This window comes from Giraffa tippelskirchi, chromosome 6 (genome assembly GCF_054371585.1).
Source record: "Giraffa tippelskirchi isolate mGirTip1 chromosome 6, T2T-mGirTip1v1.2.pri, whole genome shotgun sequence".
Classification (NCBI taxonomy): Eukaryota; Metazoa; Chordata; class Mammalia; order Artiodactyla; family Giraffidae; genus Giraffa; species Giraffa tippelskirchi.
The window spans coordinates 137,617,501-137,642,487 of record NC_137280.1 but is presented as its reverse complement, the minus strand read 5'-3'; the positions used below and the strand labels follow the sequence as shown (position 1 = coordinate 137,642,487).

The 24,987-nt window shown below is 43.6% G+C and overlaps 2 protein-coding genes across 6 annotated transcripts in view; one reads left to right on the top strand and one right to left on the bottom strand.

Moving 5' to 3' along the window:
- The window catches only part of LOC145508725 (uncharacterized), a 617,339-nt gene that overhangs the window by 140,505 nt on the left and 451,847 nt on the right, over nt 1–24,987 (top strand). The gene's annotated exons all lie outside the window — the stretch shown is intronic.
- Nucleotides 8,021–24,987, bottom strand: part of GRIA1 (glutamate ionotropic receptor AMPA type subunit 1) — a 337,441-nt gene continuing 320,474 nt past the window's right edge. For all 4 annotated transcript variants that reach the window (XM_081495905.1, XM_081495904.1, XM_081495906.1 and 1 more), the window contains 2 exons: nt 16,635–16,769; nt 8,021–8,544 (listed from right to left, as the gene is read on the bottom strand). In XM_081495905.1, the coding sequence (XP_081352031.1) occupies nt 8,344–8,544; nt 16,635–16,769 (336 nt within the window). In that variant the 3' untranslated portion in view covers nt 8,021–8,343. The remainder of the gene's footprint in view (nt 8,545–16,634; nt 16,770–24,987) is intronic.

The window sequence follows — 24,987 nt, the reverse complement described above, 5'->3', positions numbered from 1 at the left end:
ACATTTTTTTTTAGATATAGTTTTTTTATATAAAATATAGTTGTATAAAATAATGATTAGATGATTTCTAAGGTCCCTACTAACCCTTAAGAACTAACTGTTTTGATTCACATTCATTGATGTAAAACACTCATCCAATGGAAATGCAAGTCTGTCTCCCCAAGGATATGTGAGCATGAGATCAGACAGTATATGTGAAATGCCCAGCTCAGAGCAGATGTTCAACAAATCACCACTGATTATTGTACCACATGGTTCGTGTATCTTGGTGTTTATGGGTTGACTTTGTGTCTTGCTTTCTTTGTTGGTAGCAGCAGCCTTACTGTGACAATAGTTCAAACACACACATACAGAATCCTTATCTAAATATATCCAAGGGTCCCCTGCCACGTGGTGCATATAAGATACTATTGGCAACATTTCTGATGGGCCAAAACCCCTACAATCCTTCAGGAACTGAGGAGATTTTGCTGTAGCAGGAGTGGTGACTGTGTTGCAAAGCAGCCGTCCTTCCTCATCTTGTGGTCATGACTCGATTTATGAATTCACCATGGTTCCCTTTTACTGAGTATAGACAGGGGTCAGAATCCTTCTTTGTGTCTTTCGTGGTACAATCCCTCTTGGTTCCCCTAAACTCACTGGCTCCTCCTCTAGTGGCTAATTGCGTAGTCAAGCAAATGCCACCCATAGGTGGTGGGTCTGTCTCCTCCCAGTAGTGTCCTTCTGGGTTTTTTTTTTTTTTTTTAACTAGAACTGTTATGAGGACAGATGGCTTCCTATGATTTGTTCCTGTGTTATAGGAATTATGGGAATTCTAGGTAGCTGAGTTTCTCTTGGCTGTGTGATGTCTATAGACCCTCAAGGCAACACACACATGTCATCTCCTCCTCTGATTATTTCCCCAGTCAGAAATGATCTCTGCCTCTTCTGTACACCAAAGGGCATTTCAGCTCTACCTCTCCCATTCATCAAGTCATCAGCAAATGTTGATTGAGGATCTATGACATTCTGGCCATTATGCTGAAGCAGACAAGGTCCCTGGTCTTGTGAAGGCATCATCTAGACCGGAGGGGTAGATTTCAGAGTGCCTTTTTTATTTTTTAATTTTGTTTATTTATTTTGGCTGTGCTGGGTTTTCCTTGCTTTGCATGGGCTTTCTCTAGTTGTGGGCAAGCGGGGGCTACTCTTTGCTTGTTGCACACCGCAGGCTCTAGGTGCCCAGTCTTCAGCAGTTTAGCAGCATACGGGCTCAGAAGTTGTGGTACATGGGCTTAGGCGCATGGCATGTGGGATCATCCCAGACCAGGGATTGAGCTCGTATCCCCTGTACTGACAGACAGATTCTTATCCACTTCGCCATCAGGGAAGTCCCCAGAGTCCATTTTTAGAAGCTGGACACAAGGTGATGAGTAGCCTGTGGAAGGCTGGATCCAGGAACTGCCTTTTTTTTTTTTTTTAAATCTACCTTCAACCTCATGTTATACATAATTGTGTTTACAAGTCTTATTTTTCCTTCCTGACTCTCTCCAAGGACTATCTCTTTTTTGCCTCCATATTCCCTATGGCATCTGCCTGTGGATATGGGTGCTTGTTGTCTACTTTTTTAAGAAGGAAGAATGTATATTCTGGGATTAGAAATGAAGCTTACTAGGTTTTTTGGGAGTGGGTAGGTCTCACTGTTAGGTTTCTCTAGCTCTGGATGCAGAGTCACTTGCAAAATGTGACTGGGCAGAGTGTGAGCCACTAAGGCAAGCAGAGGCCTCTGCTTTCTCCTCCATCACAGCTGTCAGTTCTGTCTGGATGCCTCATGGACCCCAGCCTTGGCTTCCATGCACGCTCTACGTTTATGCTGTTGGCCAAACTTTTCTGGCCTCAACCTACTTCTCTAAACTCAGTTTCTTCCTTGTCTAAATTCCTGTGACTATTTATCCTCTCTGATGGTTCACCTGACTCAGAATCCTTGCCCTTTTACTATTCAGGCTTGTCTTGCGTTCATCCATATTCCAAATATTGAGATGCTATAATTGTGGAGACAGAGCTTCTTAGCCTCTATGCTATTGATATCGTGGGCTGGATAATTCTTTGTTGTGGGAGACTGCCCTGTGTGTTGTCGAATGTTTAGCAGCATCCCTGGGCCTCTACCTACTAAACTGCAGTAGCAGCCTCTACCCCCAGTTATGGTAACAAAAAATATCTCCAGACTTTGCCAAGTGTCCCAGGGGCACAAAATCACATCTGGTTGAGAACCACTGACATAAGGCTACAACCAAGGATGTTTGAGATCAATTAGATTAATCTCCCTTCTCTTATTTCACAAACAAGGTCACTGAGGCTCAGAATAGGGAAATGAATTACCCAAGATAGCACTGCAAATTGGCTATGATGGAGGCAATAGAGTTTGTATATTTTCTATCTTAGTCACATGCTTTTCCTTAGCATGGTGAAATCTCCTTAGGAGACGATCAATGAAAGGGGAAGGGCAGTGACTTTGGAGAGAGACAACCTGGAATTAGAATCTTGGTGAAGTCATTGATGGGCTTCAGGGCCTTGGTTTCTGAACCACTCTGAACTTCCATTTCGTCCTGTGGAAAAGAGGGGTGATAGATTCCCACCTCCTGGAATAGTTCTGAGGACTCAATGAGATGTTTGTGAAGCTCTAAAATCCTACTTGGTATGCAGTCAGTGCTGAGCAAAGGCTGGTTCCCTCCTCCCCTGTATGTAGTGCTATAAAAATGGTGAGCATACCATTGAAGAAGAAGTTAGAGTTGTCCCCAACAGGACCCAGAGTGCCTGTTAAAGATGAGGCTGATAGGCTGTGATTTCTGGTGGATGATGTTCAAAATGCAGGTGGTGGGATTTGGTTCTAAAATGGAAACAGCCAAGTAGTTTTCCAGTTTGGAAAATAACTGGCTGTGTTGAAAGCTGACTCATCTGACAGACTTGTTGTTTTCTCCCCCCCTTTCCTGAGGATGCCCCTCTGATGATTATATCTTATCTCTAATGTCTCTTTCTCCACACACCCCCCAGCAGAATGTTATTATTAATATTACAAACATGCCTAAAGGGTAAAGGAACATTTAGAGCCCAAGTTGGGCTCTGTATCCTAGCCTTCCCTCGTATCAGATTAATGTAATGGTATTTTCTCTCCTGGGGCCATGGAGATTTGGTTGCCATCAGGTAACCAGGGTTCTGGTGTTGGTCTGGCCAATTATAGATAACCCTAATTAGTACTTTGAAATTTTAAGTTTTCATGAGCATTTTCTTTATCCCTATGATGGCTTGATCATAGTAGTGCTCAATCTTGGCTGCACATTTTAATCACCTGAAGGTTCAAAACAAAACAATAATAAAAGAACAACAGCCATGCATGCACTCAGACAAACTGGATTTGGAGATGCATCTTGGGCATTGGTGACTTTATTTAAAGTTCCCTATGTGACTCCAGAGTGCATTTAGAGTCTAGAGTCACTGCCTATTTTGACACCAGATGTCCCATTTCTTTGATAGGAAAATGAGGCTCAGGTAGTTAATTTTCTCGTCCAAGGTTGAAAAGACCAGAGGAAAGGAAGCCAGGCATTGTGAATCCTCATCTCATCTACTGGCCTTTCCACTCCAGTACATTGCTTCTCTGCTCAAGGTGTGATCTGGAAACTTCAAGAAACAAAATTTGTTTGAAAATTACAAAGCACGCTGTTAGGGTCATTTGTCAGTGGCCAGACTCAAACCAGGGACTTCCCAGGTGGCTCAGTGGTAAAGAATTTGCCTGCCAATGCAGGAGATGCAGGTTCGATCACTGGGTCAGGAAGATCCTCTGGGGGAGGAAATGGCAACCTGCTCCAGTATTCTTGCCTAGGAAATCCCATGGACAGAGGAGCCTGGCCAGGCTACAGTCCATGGGGTTGCAAAAGACTCGGACATGACTGAATAACTAAACAGTAGTAGCAGCAACAGGATAGGAATGGACCTCCATAGATATTTTTTCCTAGAGGGAACATTAGCATTTGGTGAGGAAGGAACTTGCCATCTTGTCTCTTATGAGGATAAGTTGATTTTGGACACGATTTTAGTGATATTTATGCCCATTTTTGTAGGGCCTTGTTGACCTCCTCTTAACATATATCAGAGTGTTACTTAGCAGATAACCTGAACAGGGCTGCAGAGATGCAAAGATAAAGTAAGGAACATTAGAGGATATATATTTCAACTTTCACATCAGTGGCATCACCTCCAGGGGCTGTCTCATTCTACCATGGGGATATTTGGACCATTATGAACTCCTTTAGTCCCACAACTGATCTGGTCTTGTCCACTCAAAAACTAGCTCCACTTCCTCTGGATGGCCATGAGGATCCTTCTCCAGGCTGAACCAGCTATTCTGCAGGGGAGCCTGCTTTCCAGTCCCCTTTCCAGCCTGCTTGCTACTCTTTAGCCTGAATATTGATATTTTAAAAGGGCCCAAAGTGACTCTTTCTCCTCTTTTCCTTTTGGGCTAATCCTGTTTGGATTAGTGATCTCTCATGCCCCAAGAGGATAGACTGACTTTCCGAAAGCTGTGGCCCGTGTACCTTGCACCATTCCGTTTTCAGTTACTTTGGTATTAGAGGCAGGCAGAGGACTACTTGCCTGTGATTTTCCTTTTCACCCCCGATTTTCCTGTTCATATTATAACCTAGTTAACAATGAGATGGGCAATGTAAAGCCTTTGGGTTCCTGGCAGAATCTCAGCTCTGTCATTTACAAGACTGTGAGGAGGTTGTGATATCTCTTTAAAGTCTGGGATTCCTCATTTCTTATGGGTCCCTGTCATGCTTTAGAAGATATGAAGTGTGCTTAACATAGTGAGTGCTCAGTGCATAGTAACCTGTGCCCTTATAGCCATTATGATCACTATCCTAACTATTTGACGGGAAGGTGACAGATCAGTTTTCTCCTTGTGGCAGCTGGTGCTGAGGGCTTCCTCATTCAGAAGCACCCTAGGTGCAGGAGGTGACTGCGAGTGGCTCTGAACAGTGACTGAAACCTCACTCAAGTCTGCTAGGTTCTTTCCCTTCCGCCAACCCTTTTAAACCGTGGTAGTCACTGCTTGAAATGCCACTGTTATTTTAGACCTCTGACCCCTTCTAATGTGCAAAGTTCCCTAGGAAAGAAAACACTTGAAGCTGTTCTTAATCATTGGTATTTACGTGTCAAAAAATGTCAGGTCCTTTACAGAGTCCATCTTGCTTGAGTGAAAGAATAGCTTTCAGGCAAGAAGAGGGCTCATGTGGTCTGAGGACCACAGTTGTCTCTTTACAAGTCTGATCTAGATTTGGTTTCAGTTGTGACTCTGCACATCATAGGTATACCTGGACTCCAGTTGGGGGAATGTCTGGAAGACATTCTGTGTGAACCATCCAGTTCCCTAGAGGTGCTGTGACCACTGCAAGTTAAACCCTGCTCCTTATGCAATTGAAACTATAACCCTTGAAAACCAATACCATTCTCTTTTTGTTGTTGTTATCTCATTTGGATGAATAAACCATAGTGATTTAGTTCATCTGCAATGACTTTGTTTGAAGAACTATTCATGAGTCAGGAGTATTGGTCACCATTGAAAATGCACTGAACTTAGGCTTAACAATAAGGAAATAACATAGTTTAGTGCTCTGGCTTCAGAAATGGCACAAAAATGGAATGGACAAATATGAAAAGTAGATAATGGATCCACAGTGATTTAATTCTTGGTGATATTTTCATTTTATGCAAATACCAAAAGAAAAAAAAACCTATTTGAAAGAAAAACAGGAACCAAGAAAAATATTTAGTGTTTGATCAAGCAAAAATCCTTTCACACATCTGCCAAGAGAGTTAAAACAAATAGAGATGTTAAATAAAAGGCCCAGGTACCAAAGAGCAAAATTTAATGAAAGCCAGAACTGTTAAGTATGGATTCCTGTTGAGAAAAATGTCAGTCTCCTTCAGTTTTCCCATTGCTCTATTTTTAAGAAAAGTGTAGTAAAAATACATAATACAAGTTAACTTTTTTCTTACTTTTGTTTTCCCCGTCACCCCTCTGTCAATGAAAAACATCTTCTGCTGGAGTCTTGGACCTCTACATAGCATACACACTCATTTCTAGCACAGCTGATCCGTTACTATCAGATCATGTTACTGGTGAACTCAGTGGCTGAAGAGGCATCTTACCAGGCCAAAGGCAAAATATTTTTGAAGCATGTTGATTGTAGAGGGTTATTTCAAACTCCTCTGAAATGCAGACTCCATAAGGGTGGGTCATATCAGATTCTGCAGTGATAGGCTAAGGGTTAGGGAAAATACGGTGGGAGGGCAATGGATGGGGAGGACACCAGTGGGGCAGTAGCAAAAAGTGACAATCCTTCTCGAGGGTCCTGCTTCACATACCATGCCCACGTTGACATATGAGAGACTGAATGACACTTGAGAGGGGAAAGAGTTTGATTTGGGGATGGTTCTTTGCTATGGCTGATGAAAGGAGGATGGAAGAGACATACAGATGGTGGGGGTCCATGGAGAGAATCCACATATGAAGCTAGTCATAGTGCATCTACCTGGAGGTAGGCTCCAAAACCTTTAGTTTGTCCATTGCTAGTGATAATCCCTAGCAGAGAAGACTGGATAGCAAGTTGAGGAGTGAGGGAACAAGCCAGAATATGATTTTCAGTAAAGGCTGATGACGCATGGCACACTCTAGGTGATGAATCATGCACCCAGCAGAGGGGTGCTGGAGAGAAGGAAGCTGACTGCACCAAGAATGAGAGTTGGGATCTCCAGGAAAGCCATGTGCCAAGATCCCAACCACAGTTGTAGTCAGCCTAGGCTTCTCTCCATGAACCCTGTCACTTCTCCAGTCTTGTTTTAGTTTCACATTGTGGGCACAATCCAATGATTCTGGTCATTGGATTACAACATTCTCATCCTGTCTTAGCCAGGGGGAAGGTTGGCCTCTTCAAGTTACAAGTTGGGATCAGGGATCTTAAGGTCTCCCAGTGTTATTATCAACCGAATCCATCTTCCTATCCTTCAAATCATTCAACCTTGGGCATTTCACTTTCTAAAGATGACAGTTCATCTGACCACCTGATAAAATAACACTCACACATGGATGTAAACTCTCAAGTTCTCCAGGTCACTAAAACCCTAAACTTCACACTTGGTCTCTCAGTCTTAGGACAGGGCACATTATAGAAAGTTCTATTGCTTGTGGGCTTGGATGAAGCTTCCTCTTCCAAAGTTCTTCCATCAGCTTTTTTTTTTCTTCTGGTTTTTTTTTGCATTTAGCTTGTATAATATTTCCCCCACATCAGAGGCTCCAAGGAGAAAGAGTCTACTCTACAATGGGGTTGCAGCAGAGGACTATCAAATGAAAAGTGAGAATCAGGGATGAGAGTTTTCTGGATGTCAGCTATTCCCAAGGCTTGACTTGGTTTAGGAGGCCAGTTGCCCTTCAGCCACCAGAATGCCATTGGGCTTGAGCATAGCAGAAGGACATACCCTTCAGGGCTGAGTGTGACTCTGTGACAAAGCATACTGTTCCACCTAAGGCCTCTGAGATGGCTGTTACACATTCAAGGAAGCTTTATCTGAGTCTCCAGCAATAACTTCATGAGTCCTCTTCTGACTGCATGTCTGCCTTTACAGCTTCTTTGCCACCCAGGGTCTGAGTTGCTTCACACATGTTCTCAACTAAGTCAGTGCCTAGGCAGTGCCCTGTGTGGAGAGTCAGCCCACTCCTCCAGCAATGTCGGTCTCCATCCGTGGCTTGGGGCCGAGGTGTGGAGGGGATTTGGAGAGCTCCCGTGATGAATTTATTTGAAGATTGCTATTTTCCTTTTGCTTGCTTGTCAGGTGGAACGAATCTTGAATCTCCAATCTGAAAACTAAAGTGGGATGGGTAGGGAGTTGGGAGTAAGAAGGAAAAGGAAGGGATCTAACAGAACCTGCAAACCATGGATATTAGTAAGAAAAAAAAATAGTGCACACACTAAGACACATGAACACTGAATTAAAAGAAAACAATACAGTTTCCTCATTAGTGCTACAGTGACACAGGCTCTATGTGACAGGGTTATTCTCCCCTTATTGCAGTACAGTGTTATTTGTCATCCTCACTTAGCCAACGGAAAAGGGCAAAAGAACATCAAAAAAGGAGAAGGGGCTGCAAAATGGTTTCTCAATTCTTCAGGAAAGTCTATTGAATCCTCCTCCTCATGGTCCTGGTGGTTGGTGGCGGTTGTGTTTCATTTTGTTGTTTTTGGCACTGAAGGGTGTGGGATGGAACTGGGGGAGCCTGGGCATACTCCCCAAGGGCATCTCCATCTGCTCCAGTTATAATCCGGTGGCTCCCAAGGGCATCCCTGAACTGTGGCTCATGCAGGGGATCGATTGCATGGACTTGGGGAAGTCATGGCTGACCACCCGGCCGTTCTCTCCACTCCCTCCACTGCTGGCTCCTGCCCCGCTGTTTCGGGGGAGCGTCGATGTCCTTATGGCTTCGTTGATGGATTGCTGTGGGATCAAACAGAAACCCTTTTCAGGAGGACCGGGGGTTCTTCCCCAGGTCCTTGGCAATGACTGGCAAGGAGAATGAAACAACACTGGGCTTAAAATGTCACTCCAACTCTCCTCCCTACCCAGCTTGTTTCCTAGTCTGTAATGCTAATCTTGACTTCTTGCGAACTCACAGAACTGTTACCTGGCTGTGGACTAATCTGATTCCCTCTCTGGACCTCATGTTCTCTAAGTTTAAGGAGATGTGCTGGATTGGGTGATCTCTAAGATCCTTCACCTTCTGTGATTTCTAAAGGTACAATGGTTCCATGGTAGTATTGATGATAATAAATGTAGCAACATGACCAAGTAGAAAACCTCTGGAAAAGGGGTTTAGGAAACTTGGGTTTTAGTCCTGATTCTGACGTCAACTTGCTATGTGACTTTGTGCAGAGCTATCTCTCTAGACCTTTGAAATCTCCAAGTTTGTCAAAGTATATTAGAGAGAATGGTTCTATACTGCATGAAAAAATGAGTTGAAATGTTACACAAAATTGATGGTATATCGTTGTTGGGTGAAAATTTAAAACTACTTATGATTACTTCTGGAAAAAAAATGTCATCCTACCTCTAGCAGTGTGTGCTAAGAGAACACAGGACTTGTTTGACTAATATGGTATACATAATATAATGGGAAAGAAGCCTGTGCTAAAGAAAATGAAAATGAATTCCAAAGATCATTATCTGTCTTCCACTTCCCATTAGCGCATATAACCTGTACTTCTACCCTGACACATCAGATTGGTGCTACTGATTTGTGAAAGATTGTGATTTCTAGAATGTTGGAATTCTAGATGTCAAAAGAGCTCCAATGATTACCCCAGGATGAGATGAGTTAGACAAAATGATCAAGAACAGAATCTGTGATTATAAGCATATCCTATTAGACAAGAGGAAGTGTTCTTTACTGAGTTCCTTTGGAGAATGAAATTTCACGACCAGAAATCCAAACCCTCTTCCTGTCACCTCAACTTCCCATTAAAAGATACCCATAGAAATTTTGAGATAGGTCTTAGTTTCTTGGTGAAAATCAACACAAAAAATTGTCTATGAGTTTATAAGTTTCTTTCTGTAAGGCCAATCTATCCATCCTTCACGACTCAATTTGTTCCTACCTCTTTGAAGTTGTCTGAGCCTGCCACAGCATGTCCTACCCCCATCCTCGCCAGTTCTCATACATTATACACTCGCTTGCAATGATTCTGCTTCAGGTATGTAACTTCTGTCTTCTTTAAGAGAGCTAACTGTCTGGAAAAGGACAAGGGCTGTGTCTTCTCAATCCTTAGCTGCCTGCCAGCGTGCCCAGTATGTAGAGGCCCAGTAGATATCTCTGAATGTGTCTAAGAAAAGCCAAACACATAGGGCCAGTCTTAAAAAGTTGATGGCTTCCCTCTTTGCATATTGGCATGATTCTAGTGATCAGAGAAGTAAGTCAATCTCCTGCGGCCTCATGGACATAAACAGGGCAGTTTTGACCCAATTGTTATTCTTTCTGCTACACTATGCTTTGGGAGGATCCTCTTATTACTGGTAATTCTGACAGTGTTTTAAAATAGTTTTTCTTTTAAAAACTTCCATGATTCAGACAGATCTGCCCCATATGATGCTCCACCCACACGGGTTCTCTCTCCTCTTCAAACTCCTGGACATGGTGTATTTACATTCTGCCTGCATTCAAGAGGAAGTGTGACCTGGAGAGCATTCTTCTAAGTCAAGGTCACATCAACACCTCTGTGCTGCTCTATGGGGGAAATGTAAAACGAAAACATGCAGAATTTATGGTGACTTGTTCTCACTTTTAAATTGTTGAAAAGAACTTTTTATTTGTGTGTGGGGGCAGTGTGGAATCTTCTATGAATTAGCTTGGGATGTCTATCTTCTATGAGTTTTCTCTGCCACACTCCTTTAATTTAAACAAAAAGTTTAAAGTTCACACAGATCACCCTGGGCTTTGTTTCTCAAAAGGTCTCACATATTTCCATAATATCCCATAGAAGTCAGTGGTACCTGACATGTTTATTTTAAAGGAGAAGGCTAGTGGCATAATCAGTATTGGTGCCTATGAGTCTGAGGTAACTGAGCCAGGCATGTAGCTAGAGCTCTTCAAGTTCAAGTCATTCAGGATTGGTTTTCATGAAAGCTGAGGGGTTCTCAGAGGTCAGTGACTCCATACTCCTGTTGATGGCAGGGGTTACCTGCTTACTGGTTTCCTTTCTAATCTCAGGAGAAGGGATGAATAGAGTCAAAACAGGAGTGGGAAGCACTGATAAAAATGACCATTTCACTAGTTCTCAAACTTGGCTGCAGGTTCTGGGAGTTTCCGAGGAAGAAATGCTGGTGTCTAAGACCTGCCTCAGGGATGCTGACTTAATAGGTGTGGTGTGTGGCCTGGACATCTAGAGCTTCAACCCGCACCTGTCCCCTGCCCCGCCCCGGTTATTCTAATATATAAATAAGGTAGAAACACACTGGTCTTAGTTGATTTCACTTTATAGAGCAACTGAGGACTTGTCACTGACTTGCTTCAAGTTACAGTTATCTGTGACCTAGGGTCAAAGTGGATGACCCTCTGCCTGTGGGGCCTCCTCCCCCTGGTAGCTAACATGCTGTAAGCTGACGTCATCTCTCCCCTTGCCTCTGGGAACTGTGGTTCTCCCCTGTCCATCCTTGACATGCCAGCTGTTCTTCAAGTTCATCCTTATAAGTAGTTGTTTTTGAAACAGATACTCAGGGAGAAAAGGGTGAGTGAAAAGTCTAGCCTCAAAGTCCCTAAGATGCTGCTTCAGAAACTCATTTATCTAACAGTGATGACAACTTAACTTTTCAGCTATGTGCTTTTCTAAGAAAAGTCTGCCCAGCCTCTGCACATCATAGATCACCCTAGTAAAAGCTCAGCCCTCGGTGATGCCTTCAAGAGTCAGAGGGACCACCTGCTGTGGAGGCTGTACCACCCCTCCCACACCCATGCCTGACCATGTACCTCAGCTGCTCATTAATTCCAGGGAAACATGCAAAGCCTTGATGGCCGTGGTTTCAACACAGCCCTTGTCAGCACAGCCACTACAATTATGAAAAGTCAGCAGCTCTCCTGGGGATGGGAGAGGCTGGGAATTATTTTTTGGGGGGAAGAACAATGTGGTAGATAATAAAGACCCTGGTTAGCCTTAATATCAGTTAAGGGCTCAGGTTTCTGTCTGTTTTCCCAGGCAGAAGAGAGGTACAGGGTGTCTGAGAGTTTATTCAATTTGGAGTACGTCTTGGGTTTGAAATTTCTTTTCCTGTGTGACAGTTTCAATTAAACTGAAATGTTGGTGTTGCCTAAAGTCCCTCTCTGAGCCCCCAGCTCTTCCTTGCTCTCCTTTCTCATCAGTCTTCCTGTGCCTAGTCTCCCTGGCCTTCCTCTTATATCTGGGCAAGAGTTCTGGCCTTTAGGTCTGTGATACTTGTGCCTCCTTTGGGGACAACCATCATCCCCTGGTTAACTCCTTCTCTGCCTCAAGTCTGTTCAACATACTGTCTCAGGGAAGCCTCTTGTTCTGCCCTTGACCCCATTCCCTGATCAGGACTTGACTGCTGTGGGCATTTTTCTTCAAACACTCATTGAACATATATTATACATTTGCTTATTTTCTGTCTGCCAATTAAACTGTCAGTTTCCTGAGAGCAGAAACTGTGTCTGGTTTGCTCCTGACTAGATCCTGAGGGCTGAGTGATGTCTAGCAGGCAATAGTGCTCCATATGTCTTTGTAGAAGGACTGCCTGGAGGGTGCCTTCCCACCGTCCCTGTGACACTTGCTCTGTGTCCCGCTCACATGACATCAAAGGGGAAAGGGTTACAGTAATGCACAAGCCAAGGATCATGTCCCACGGATGACCTCAACAACTGGATCAGACAAACCTAAGGATAAGGACTGCATCTTATTTGTCTGTGCACTGTGGGTGGGGTTTTGATGGGACCTGGTAGGTGATAAAAATTATCTGTTGCCCTGTGATTGGGGTGGAGAGAGAAATTGATGAGAAGTGACTTGGCTGGTACCAAGAACCCAGGCTTTGCAGAAACCAGGCTTTGCAGAAACCACGTTGGAGATCTCATTCCTGTTCCACCAGCTCTGAGTTTGTTGGAAAAACTACTTAACTTCTCTGACCCCCTATTTCTTCATCTGTAGAACTGCAAGCACAGGGTTAATGAAAATGTTTATTAAGCACTTTGAATAGGGAAGTTACTAAAAATGTATTTCTCCTTTTTTCCTCCCTTTCTTCTTTCTTTCTCCTTTCCTGCACCCTCTTCTTCTCTTTCCTCTCTTTTTCATGCAGGGTGGGGAAGGGCTCCTTAAACACTGTTGAGAAATAGGAGGCTGATTGTGAACTAGGTTTAGGGGCTCAAGGTCTTAAGAGTTGGCCACATACTGTAGTTAAGGGAAGAAACAAGAGGGAAGGTTCTTGCCAAAGGCTTTGGACACTGTCAGTGCAGTCCTCTGTGTGAGGGTGGAGGCTGCACTTCTGAAAAGAGCTAATCTGCCTTTGGAGCAGGCACAGTACAGAATGATAAAGAGAACTGCAAAGCAGCAAAGTCTGAGAGGCAAGCAGAATGTGGTCACTTATCTCCTTCGGATAAGAGAGGGATTGATGGAGCTCTGAAAATTAAGGGCTGGGTTGACTCTTAAGGCCCATAAAGGCATCTTTTCTATAGGTAGAAGATTAAAAATTCTATTAGGAGCCTCATTGTGTTGGGCAGAAATCATGCCAACCAGTGGAATTAACTATAGAAGATTGTGATGGAACAGCTTGCATTAATGATTCTAAGAGATCCTGATGTTGGCTTCTGAGAAATTTGATATCTTCCTTAGAAAGGGAAGGGAGAGAATGTCTTCCAAAAGTTATGGTATGACTCAGTTGCCTCTCATAAGGATTCTTGTTTTTACTTGCATGTTGTGACTTCAGTGGTGAAGGTCAATGTTATACAGGTTTAAGAGGATCTTTGTTGTTAGCCACCCTGGTACCACCACCTGGCACTGACCATGATTAGTAGGATATGGTCATCCCATAGGAAGGGCTGGAAGTCCAGTCCTGCTTGGGCACATCTGGTTTCATCAGATCTCTTGATGGGGCCAAAAGCACATCAGATGTTGTGTGTGCTTCCTGGCTGGGTGGTTTTGATGGTTGTGTTTGCTTCATCTAACAGCAGCTCCTTCCATTGCCTCACCTTATCCTCCAGGAGATTTTCTCTGGATACAATCCCACATTAACCTAACTCATGCTTACCTTATGTGTGTGGGATGTCCAAAGAGAAATCAGACACAGCTTCTTACCTTAGGAAACTCACAGTCTCTATGGCCTGAAAAGCCCTAGGACATTTAAGTAGGGGCTATGAAAGGAAAGTCTTAAGGAGGCTGTAGCTGGCCACTAATAATATTATTCTAGTTAATAATATAATTCTTTATAATAATGTAATTCTAGTAATTATTATTTACTTAGGGCTTACTATGGCCCAGTCATTTTGCAGAGCCTTTATACCCACTTTTTCATATAATCCACAACAATTTTTATAAGGTATATATTGGGTTGGCCAAAAGGTTTGTTCAGGTTTTCTATACGATGTTACCAAAAAACCCAAATGAACTTTTTGGCCAGCTCAATGCTACCACTAGCCCCATTTTATGAAAAGGAGGATCAGAAAGCTATTGAAACTTGTTCAGGATGACTCAGTTAATGTGCAGAGCAGGCAAGATTTGTGCTCAGACATTCAGTCTCTAGAGCCTCTCTGCACTGTTTGAGGGGAGTTCCTTTAGTGAGTACCGAGCCAATCCTGGGACCCTGGTTTTGGTTATGGCCCATGGGGAAGGTTTTGGGGTGGTTGTAAAGGCTGTGCTCACCTAGGTCTTCTCCTGTTCCACTTACTGCCTCTGGAGTAACCTTTCCACAGTTTTGGAGGGTAAAATAAGAGAGTCTTTAGGCTTATGTTTTGTATGGAGTAGGCAAAGATAACCTTTTCAGGTTCTAGGAGAACTTGTTGTGTCCAGCCAAGCTCCTTGGAGATCTACACTGGATTTAGAATCTGAGGTCTGTACTTTTGCTGTGCTTTGTCCTTTCTGAGAGGACCTGAACTTGGATGAACTGGTCAAGGGTGGGATGGAGGTGTTCCTAGGTCCCTGACCAAATACCATCATACTACCATCCCTTAATTACTCCATGCTATTATATTGTGGGAAGTTGACTGTGGGGTTTCCCCAATGGCTCAGATGGTAAAGAATCTGCCTGCAATGCAGGAGACCCAGGTTCAACCCCTGAGTCAGGAAGATCCCCTGGAGAAGAGAATGTCTTTCTACTCTAGTATTCTTGCCTGGACAGAGGAGCCTAGAAGGCTATAGTGCATGGGGTTGCAAAGAGTAGGATGCAACTGAGCAACTAATTATGGGACAGAAGACAGAGAGAGGGATTGGCTTGCATCAAGGCACATGGGTGGGTACACATGGAAAGCACGAGGTGGGTGGCTGGAGTATGGAGCATGTAAGGAGAGCAGATTGCCTGGGGAGGGGAAAGTAGGCTAGAACTATGATGTGGAAATGTTGAATGCCAGGACAGAAGGCCCTCCGTTCTCAACTCCCACTCCCTGTGTACAGAACTGAGTACAGAGTTTCCAAACAGTGGAAGCAAATGTCCAGCAATGTCTTCTCCAAGAGGGACTTGGAGGTATATGTAGGGTGGGTGCCTAAGGCAGGAAGAGGGTTGGTAGGAGGCTATGGCTGTGATCCAACAGTGGGTATGCTGAGTCTGGGAGTGATTGCATGTGGAAAAAAGGGCTTCTTAGGGCACATTCTGGGAGAGAAAATTCTATCAATGAGTCCTATCAGTCTACTCAAGTCAAGGTAACAGACTAGGGTATATTGCTCAGAATGACTGTGCTTCTTGCCACTTCTGTTGGTTTGAATTCCACTTGTCCTTCCTCTTAGTTTCTGGTTCTTCCTGGAAGCCTTCTCTATTTTCTCCCTCCTATATATCCCTGTGGGTCTTCCTATCTATGCCATAGTTTGGGTCCCTGGGTAGATTTTCTTTGTTAAAAATGCGGAAGGTTACAGATATTGTCTTAGTCCTCTCTGCCTCCTCGTGATGTCTTGCTTATGGTGTTGCTCACATGAATAATATTTCCTTCCCCAAATATTTTCTTATTGAAGCTAAATGATGACAAATGAGAGGTCTTGATGGTCATTTAATCCAGATTCCCTTTGGATACTTTGAATCTATACATTTGTCAAGAATTATTCAGCCTCTACATGTGTGCCTCTAGTGATGGACAGTGTGTTACTCACTGGCACAATCCATCCCATTTTGGGATAGCTCTGAAAGAAAAGTAGATCTCACTTACTGTGTTCACATCTGTTCTCCATAACTTTTAGTCATTAGTTCTTGTTGTATACTTTGGGACTCCACAAAACTAATCTGTTTTCTTTCACTCCCAAGAAGTCTTCATGTTTTTACAGGCAACTCTCATAACTTCCACAATTCTTCTCTTTTTGAGTTAGCTGCCTTCACTATATTTGATGTGGTTTGGGGTCATCAGTTAATGTGCTTACCATTCTCTGGGCATGATCCTCTCTGCCAAAGTCCATCTTACAGTGTGATGGCCAAGAATAGACCTACCTCACCTGGCATGGCAAGATCATCCACCTTGCAGAGGGAAGATGCCCCCTCTGCTGTTTTGGAACTACACTTCAGTTAACATGACCTCAGAGAGTCACTACCAAGAGTGACCGTGAGGCAGTCACTCTTGCCTCCCAATGCCTTGAGTGTCCACTCAACCCCTAACTTTTCATCTCACTCCCCATCACTGGCTGATGCATTTGTTTTCTCAGGCCTTGTATTTACCCTGACACATGCCAGCATCTTCCTTCCTATCTCACCACTGCCTCTTTCCCTGCCACCTTCCTTATAACCTAGCTCTCTGTCATCCCCTGCCTTGGATTGACCTCCACCTCCCATCACTCCCCACCCTTTCTAGCAAAAGGGACTCCCAGGAAACCCGGCTGTATCACAGAATAGGTTAGGAAAAAGGCCTGGGAAGACGATGCCACCTTCATCCGCTTGGATTCGCTACGCGATTTGTAGCAGAACTCGATTAAGGCAACCAGCATGGCGAGTCCAAGTCCTCCGATCAGGATGTAGAACACGCCCGCCACATTGCTGAGGCTGAGAGCGCTTGTCTTGTCCTAGGAAGAGGAGGAGGGAAAGGGGAGGGGGAAGAGTCCAGTGAGCCAGGGGGCTAGAGACTAACCAAGCAGCAGCATTTTAACACACATACACTCAACCCCATCACCCTCTTTAACATTCATAATAGTTGGAAAGGCTTTGTATATATTGACAGAGTGTTCAACATTCCCCAGGAAAAGATGCGTGCATGTGTGTATGTGTGTGTGACAATTCTCTGAGCATCCCTGATTATATTTAGTTGATAATTAGACTTCCCATCCTTCCCAGTGCCTGTTTTAGGGTGGGGGATGCCACAAGAAGTCGGGGCAGTTTCCACCAAGATCTGCACCCCTGAGCTTACCCCATTCTTTCAGGCAACTGTGTCTCTTCCTTTTCAGCTGAATTCCTGTCCCCCACCCCCTCAGTTGCTCAGCAACACACTGGCCTCGCTTATTGTTTATGCCTGTGAGCATTTTTCTGTGAGTTGATACTTAAAGTGAACTTTCTCCTAGATGTGCATTTGATTTCAATTTAATAAGACAGTTATTGTATGTATAATAAAGATCAACCAATGTATACCTTTAACTTACTGTTCTGAGTCCCAGTGAAGGGAAAAAGAAAACTGGGGGGGCTTGAAATAGAAAAAAGGCACTGAGGTAGAAAAATGGCTCCATTAAACCCTAATAATTATGCTTAATTGGAGTCATTTTTCTCGTGGAGGTGCTTGCTGAAAAACACCATAGGCAGATTCAGACAGCTGAATTTAGAAATCGCTGTTGCCTGGGCTAAAAGATCTTGCACTAGTTCTGAATGGGCAGGATTGGGGAGCAGGGTGCTTAATTCCTAGGGTCCTGGGGACAAGCGTCCATGTCCAGTAGGAAGTAGACAGAGCTCATTTCGTGGAGCCTGAGAAACAGCATCAGTTTGTGAGACCATCCCCTGAGTTCTGTCACTTCCAGTGAGATTCACAAGTTGGGGACTGAGGGACAGCATCCTCCCAGGTGGTGAGAACAACCAAACAAAACTTCTGGTTATGGGGGAAGGTAATGACTTGGGGAGATTGACTCTGTTAGTAGCTCAGTCTTGTCCAACTCTTTGCAACCCCATGGACTGTAGCCCACCAGGCTCCTTTGTCCATGGGATTCTCCAGGCAAGAATACTGGAGTGGGGTGCCATTCCCTTCTCCTGGGGATCTTCCCAACCCAGGGACTCAACCCGGGACTCCTGCATTGCCGGCAGATTCTTTACCATTTGAGTCAGGGAAGCTGAGTTGGGGAGAGGGAGAATCAATTAAATTCTTGACTCAGGCAAGAAAACATCCTTAGATCTTGGAAGCATACTCATCCCCAGATGCCATGGCGGCTTGAACATCTTGGTTGATATTGTTTGCTCAGGTTCAGATTTCTCATTGAATTAAAATGAAATGCACGCCTCCGCTGGCACTGGTGCACAGCGTGGTTGGTTGGTGGCACTAGGTAGGATAAAGCTTTTATATCTCTGTGTGTTCTTTTTCAGGTGGGGATGTTGGCAAGTCATGCAAAAGGTGAACTGTCATGCCCTAGGGACTACTCTGATGTCTGCCTATTGGAATCTGGGTATCTGGAAAGGGGTCAGCAATTGACCAAGTCAGTGGCCTCTGCCCCAGTTCTACTTGGTGCATTGTACAGGATTCAGCTCGGCTGATCTTGGGGACCACAGCTGGGAAATAGCAGCCTCACTTCTCTCCCCAGAAGCCTCCTTGGCCGGCAGAGCTGTTGGATTATCTAAAGCATATTTCTCTGGTGGCTTCCTGTATTGCTAAAGCAGATGGTTCTTGAATATGGGTTACACTTGGCAAGGTGTAGCCTGGCTCTGGAAGTGGTGGAAATGATTATTGAGAGGGGTAGAATTTCTCCTGCTCTGGTATCATGGCCTGACAAGGGAAACATGTGAAAATTAGTTTGGTGCTTGGTTCAAGAGTTGGCTGAACAAGTAAATTCTCACTTGGCTTGATTTTTCAGAATGCTCAAAGTGTCTCCCTGTTTGTTGTTTGTGAGTTCGGTAGTTCTCCTGGGAAGTAAGTCTTTAGAGTTTTTGGAGGACTTATGATTTATAGAAGTTCCTATAAAACTCTTCTGTGTGGGCAGGCCTGGGGTGTGGTGGAGAGGCACATTACTGTATTATCAGCTCACAGCTTGGAAGAGAGTGGTTGACAGTGAAGCTCAGACAGAGTGGATGGGGAACTGGCTTGGGGGGAGGTGGTAGACAAGAAGGCTAGGAGGAAAAGACTGAGTCCTGTTGACTTCACCAGCTGATCAGCTTTTTAGTAGCTGGAGTACATCTTGCCTGCTGGTCACCAAGGCAGTTTTTATTTCCTTCTTCATAGTCTTTTCAAGTTCACCTTGGTTGTAGATTTTCTTCAAGGATAAGGGCGTGGTGGGCACCTTTTTTTGTTACTATCTTCAAAAAAATCATAAGAAGCCATCTTCCTCCCTGAATGCAGAAGGTGGAGTGTCCATTTGTGATACATCATGGAAGGAAGGAGGGTCAGATCTTCATATGGAAGTGGGAATAGGAGGCATATTCTGTGTATCTACAGAAGGAGGAAGGTCCAGTGACTGAGTCTTTGTATCTGGAGGTAGAGAGCCATCCTTCACTTCTGAAAGAGGTCTCTGGTCCATGGGGATGGCAGTGTATGTTGGTGAGGGGGCATATGCCATACAAACCAAATGAAGAGGGCAGTCAGATGGTATGGGCACTACCACCTCTCACAGGACACAGTGCTATGGATCTTTCTGTATGTTGACACAATCCTGGGAAGGCCTCTGGAATCAAGGGAGCACCTGAGTCACCAGCAGTATCAGAAAGAAAACTTAAACAAAGCCAAAAGCTGGTTCTTTGAGAAGATAAATAAAATTGACAAGCCATTAGCCAGACTCATCAAGAAACAAAGGAGAAGAATCAAATCAACAAAATTAGAAATGAAAACGGAGAGATCACAACAGACAACACAGAAATACAAAGGATCATAAGAGACTATTATCAGCAACTATATGCAAATAAAATGGACAACTTGGAAGAAATGGATAAATTCTTAGAAAAGTATGACTTCCTAAAACTGACCAGGAAGAAATAGAAAATCTCAACAGACCCATCACAAGCATGGAAATTGAAACTGTAATGAGAAATCTTCCAGCAAACAAAAGCCCAGGACCAGATGGCTTCACAGCTGAATTCTACCAAAAATTTAGAGAAGAGCTAACACCTATCCTACTCAAACTCTTCCAGAAAATTGCAGAGGAAGGTAAACTTCCAAACACATTCTATGAGGCCACCATCACCCTAATACCAAAACCTGACAAAGATGCCACAAAAAAAGAAAACTACAGGCCAACATCACTGATGAACATAGATGCAAAAATCCTTAACAAAATCCTAGCAAACAGAATCCAACAATATATTAAAAAGATCAAACATCATGACCAAGTGGGCTTTATCCCAGGGATGCAAGGATTCTTCAATATCCGCAAATCAATCAATGTAATACATCACATAAACAAATTGAAAAATAAAAACCATATGATTATTTCAATAGATGCAGAGAAAGCCTTCGACAAAATTCAACATCCATTTATGATAAAAACCCTCCAAAAAGCAGGAATAGAAGGAACATACCTCAACATAATAAAAGCTATATACGACAAACCCACAGCAAACATTATCCTCAGTGGTGAAAAACTGAAAGCAATTCCCCTAAAGTCAGGAACAAGACAAGGGTGCCCACTCTCACCACTACTATTCAACATAGTTTTGGAAGTTTTGGCCACAGCAATCAGAGCAGAAAAAGAAATAAAAGGAATCCAGATTCGAAAAGAAGAAGTAAAACTCTCACTGTTTGCAGATGACATGATCCTCTACATAGAAAACCCTAAAGACTCCACCAGAAAATTACTAGAGCTAATCAATGAATATAGTAAAGTTGCAGGATATAAAATCAACACACAGAAATCCCTTGCATTCCTATACACTAACAACGAGAAAACAGAAAGAGAAATTAAGGAAACAATTCCATTCAGCATTGCAACGAAAAGAATAAAATACTTAGGAATATATCTACCTAGAGAAACAAAAGACCTATATATAGAAAACTATAAAACATTGGTGAAAGAAGTCAAAGAGGACACAAATTGATGGAAAAATATACCGTGTTCATGGATTGGAAGAATCAATATAGTGAAAATGAGTATACTACCCAAAGCAATCTATAGATTCAATGCAATCCCTATCAAGCTACTAACAGTATTTTTCAGAGAACTAGAACTAATAATTTCACAATTTGTATGGAAATACAAACAATCTTGAATAGCCAAAGCAATCTTGAGAAAGAAGAATGGAACTGGAGGAATCAACCTGCCTGACTTCAGGCTCTACTACAAAGCCACAGTCATCAAGACAGTATGGTACTGGCACAAGGACAGAAATATAGATCAATGAAACAAAATAGAAAGCCCAGAGATAAATCCACACACCTATGGACACCTTATCTTCGACAAAGGAGGCAAGAATATACAATGGAGAAAAGACAATCTCTTTAACAAGTGGTGCTGGGAAAACTGGTCAACCACTTGTAAAAGAATGAAATTAGAACGCTTTCTAACACCATACACAAAAATAAACTCAAAATGGATTAAAGATCTAAACGTAAGACCAGAAACTATAAAACTCCTAGAGGAAAACATAGGCAAAACACTCTCTGACATAAACCACAGCAGGACCCTCTATGACCCACCTCCCAGAATATTGGAAATAAAAGCAAAAATAAACAAATTGGACCTAATTAAACTTAAAAGCTTTTGCACAACAAAGGAAACTATAAGCAAGGTGAAAAGACAGCCTTCAGAATGGGAGAAAACAATAGCAAACGAAGCAATGGACAAACAATTAATCTCAAAAATATATAAGCAGCTCCTGCAGTTCAATTCCAGAAAAATAAATGACCCAATCAAAAAGTGGGCCAAAGAACTAAACAGACACTTCTCCAAAGAGGACATACAGATGGCTAACAAACACATGAAAAGATGCTCAACATCACTCATTATCAGAGAAATGAAAATCAAAACCACAATTAGGTACCATTTCATGCCAGTCAGAATGGCTGCTATCCAAAAGTCTACAAGCAATAAATGCTGGAGAACGTGTGGAGAAAAGGGAACCCTCTTCCACTGCTGGTGGGAATGCAAACTAGTACAGCCACTATGGAGAACAGTGTGGAGATTCCTCAAAAAACTGGAAATAGAACTGCCATATGACCCAGCAATCCCACTGCTGGGCATACACACTGAGGAAACCAGAATTGAAAGAGACACGTGTACCCCAATGTTCATTGCAGCACTGTTTACAATAGCCAGGACATGGAAGCAGCCTAGATGCCCATCAGCAGACGAATGGATAAGGAAGCTGTGGTACATATACACAATGGAATATTACTTAGCCATTAAAAAGAATACATTCGAATCAGTTCTAATGAGGTGGATGAAACTGGAGTCTATTATACAGAGTGAAGTAAGCCAGAAAGAAAAACACCAATACAGTATACTAACACATATATATGGTATTTAGTTAATCGGTAAAGATAACCCTGTATGCGAGACATCAAAAGAGACACAGATAAATAGAACAGTATTATGGACTCTATGGGAGAGGGCGAGGGCGGGACGATATGGGAGAATGGCACTGAAGCATGTAAATTATCATATGTGAAACGAATTTCCAGTCCAGGTTCAATGTGTGATACAGGGTGCTCGGGGCTGGTGCACTGGGATGACCCAGAGGGATGGGATGGGGAGGGAGGTGGGAGGGGGGTTCTGGAAGGGAAAAACATGTATACCCATGGTGGATTCATGTCAATGTATGGCAAAACAAATACAATATTGTAAAGTTAAAAATAGATAAATAAACTAATTTAAAAAAATAAATAAATGGGGTGGGACATTCCAGCAAGGACATGTATATAAGTGGTTAGTTTATTGATGATTTTTATAAAAAAAAAAAAAAGAAAACTTAGATGAAGCATTACCATCTAAATTTGACACAGTGTGATAGGGTGTATAATGAAGGGCTGGTGGGTGTTGGTGTCTTCTTGGCTCATGTAATTGAGGAGTTTACATTTAGGCAAGGTTTCTAATTTCCCTTAGGTGTGCCACTGACTTTTTGATAGCACCAAATTTAGTTCTTTCGAGGAGACCCAAACCATAATCTTCCATCAAGTTGCCATTACTGACTCTCTTTGACTCCCTCTGTTGGAATATGATGGGGTATCCTGGGGCAGAAACAAAACTTCCTGTTATTTAAGGACCAGAACTCTGGTTCCTCTGTCTCCATGTCAGAGGGGACTTTCTCATGCCTTTGTGCACAAACAGCCATGTTCATGTCTCATGAGCAAGCTACACACTTCCCAACTTTGACCGGGGAGGGGGAAGGACAGAACCCGAGTCTCCCGAGCACCCCTCTGGGAGACCCCATTCTACCCCCATCCCTTAGCAGCTGCACTCCGCATAGCCAGGCAGCTTGCTGGTGGGAGTGAAAAACTCACAACTTGTCTTCCAACAGAAGCAAGGAGAGTGACAGTACCAAGAAGAATGACAGGTGAAAAGAAAAACAAAAATCCCATCTTTCAGAGTTGTTGGGCTTGTTGTTATGGTGATGAGCCCCCCCTTCATCTGTTCCCCTTAACCTATTGTCTTGATTTGCTGCCTTCCCCATGTGCAAGCGAGATGTTTTTCTTTTTCATATTTTTCCTTGCTCTTCCCACATATTGGGGGACTGTCCCAGACGCCCTCTGTGTTTCTGAGCCAACTTCCCACCCAGGAACATGAAGATGTCTTGATTCTTCATGAGGAGGGTTGAACCAGGTCTGAGGCAGAGAGACTTGATGCTTTTTAATGGCATAAGTAGAAAGTTCTAAGGAGAAGCCAAGGCTTTGGCCATAAGACCAGTCCCTCCTATGGATACTGGGATGCCCATTACATGAAGTCTACTAAATCTGGACCAAGCTTCAGTTTCTCCAGATGCTTCCATTCATTCTTATCTTCCTGCTGTGAGAGTAAGGCTGTAGCTTTTGATCTCCTCTGCCTTCCACAGATTTTCTGATGTGGGTACAAGTGGAGTGTTTGGGGGTGCCTGTAATCCATCCCAGACTGGATCTGTAACCTGACTTGGCCTTTCGTGTCCATGAGGATAGTCCAGCCCTTCTTCCAACTGTTAGCCTTTCTGCTCTAGTAGGCTTTCTCTTGTGCTTTCCCAAAACTTATATTTTTGGCCTGGGAGCCATTTTCCTGAGCAGTTGATTATTTCCTGGGAATGGAGACTGAGTGGTTGGCTAGCTTCTCTCACAAGCTGGAACCAAAGTGGGGGAGTTATGGAAGGCGGATTTGATTGAATTAAAGGAAGACCTTTCAAATCCTTGGAGCCCTCTGCTATGGTGAATGGTGAGTTCCTCAAACAGGGGTGCATTCAGGAGGTAGCTGACGAGGTCATCTAAGGGATTCAAGCACTGGATAGCTAGACCAAGTGACCTTTGACGTTCATCCCAACCCCCAGAGATGCGAGGCAGTTAAGGAGTTCCTTGAGGCCTAGTGGGATCATGTTTTTTATTTATAAGTTCTCCGTAGAGACTAACCTCTTTAGGGGATGCAAAAAAAGAACTCATGTTAATTGGCAGCTTCTGCTGTTCCATTTCCAATCTAGGCCAGTTCCCTAGCCTGCATATTTTCCCCAAGAGCGACACAGGATGAGAATTGGCCCATTGTGCTAATAATTGGCAAGGCAAATGCTGTGAAAGTGAGGGCTGAGGGGGTGGCTCTTCTTAGCAGTGTGTGCTCAGGGACCGGCTGCTGTACAATGCACCACAGAACATCCTGACTTGAAACCAGATTGCAGCAGAGAACTCAAGGAGTTGGTATGGGTTGTGGAGGGGAACCCAAGTACTGGCAGAGGCCTCTTCCAGAGTGGGAGGAATTTTCCAAGACAGAGGTGCCCATCGGAGGGTCAAGGAGGCGTCCACATAGGGGGCCTTTCACTGTGAGCTCTCTGCATGGACTATGCATCGGAGAGCTGGGCTCTTGTGTGGCAGAGGAAACTCGAGCCTGCTGTCCACAGAGCTGCTTTTGGCTCATGGCCCCAGAGACAGTGTTTAAAACGAAAAATCTTTGTGTCTGTCTAGTCCCTTCTCCTAGGGCAATGATGGGAGCTTGAGGATGT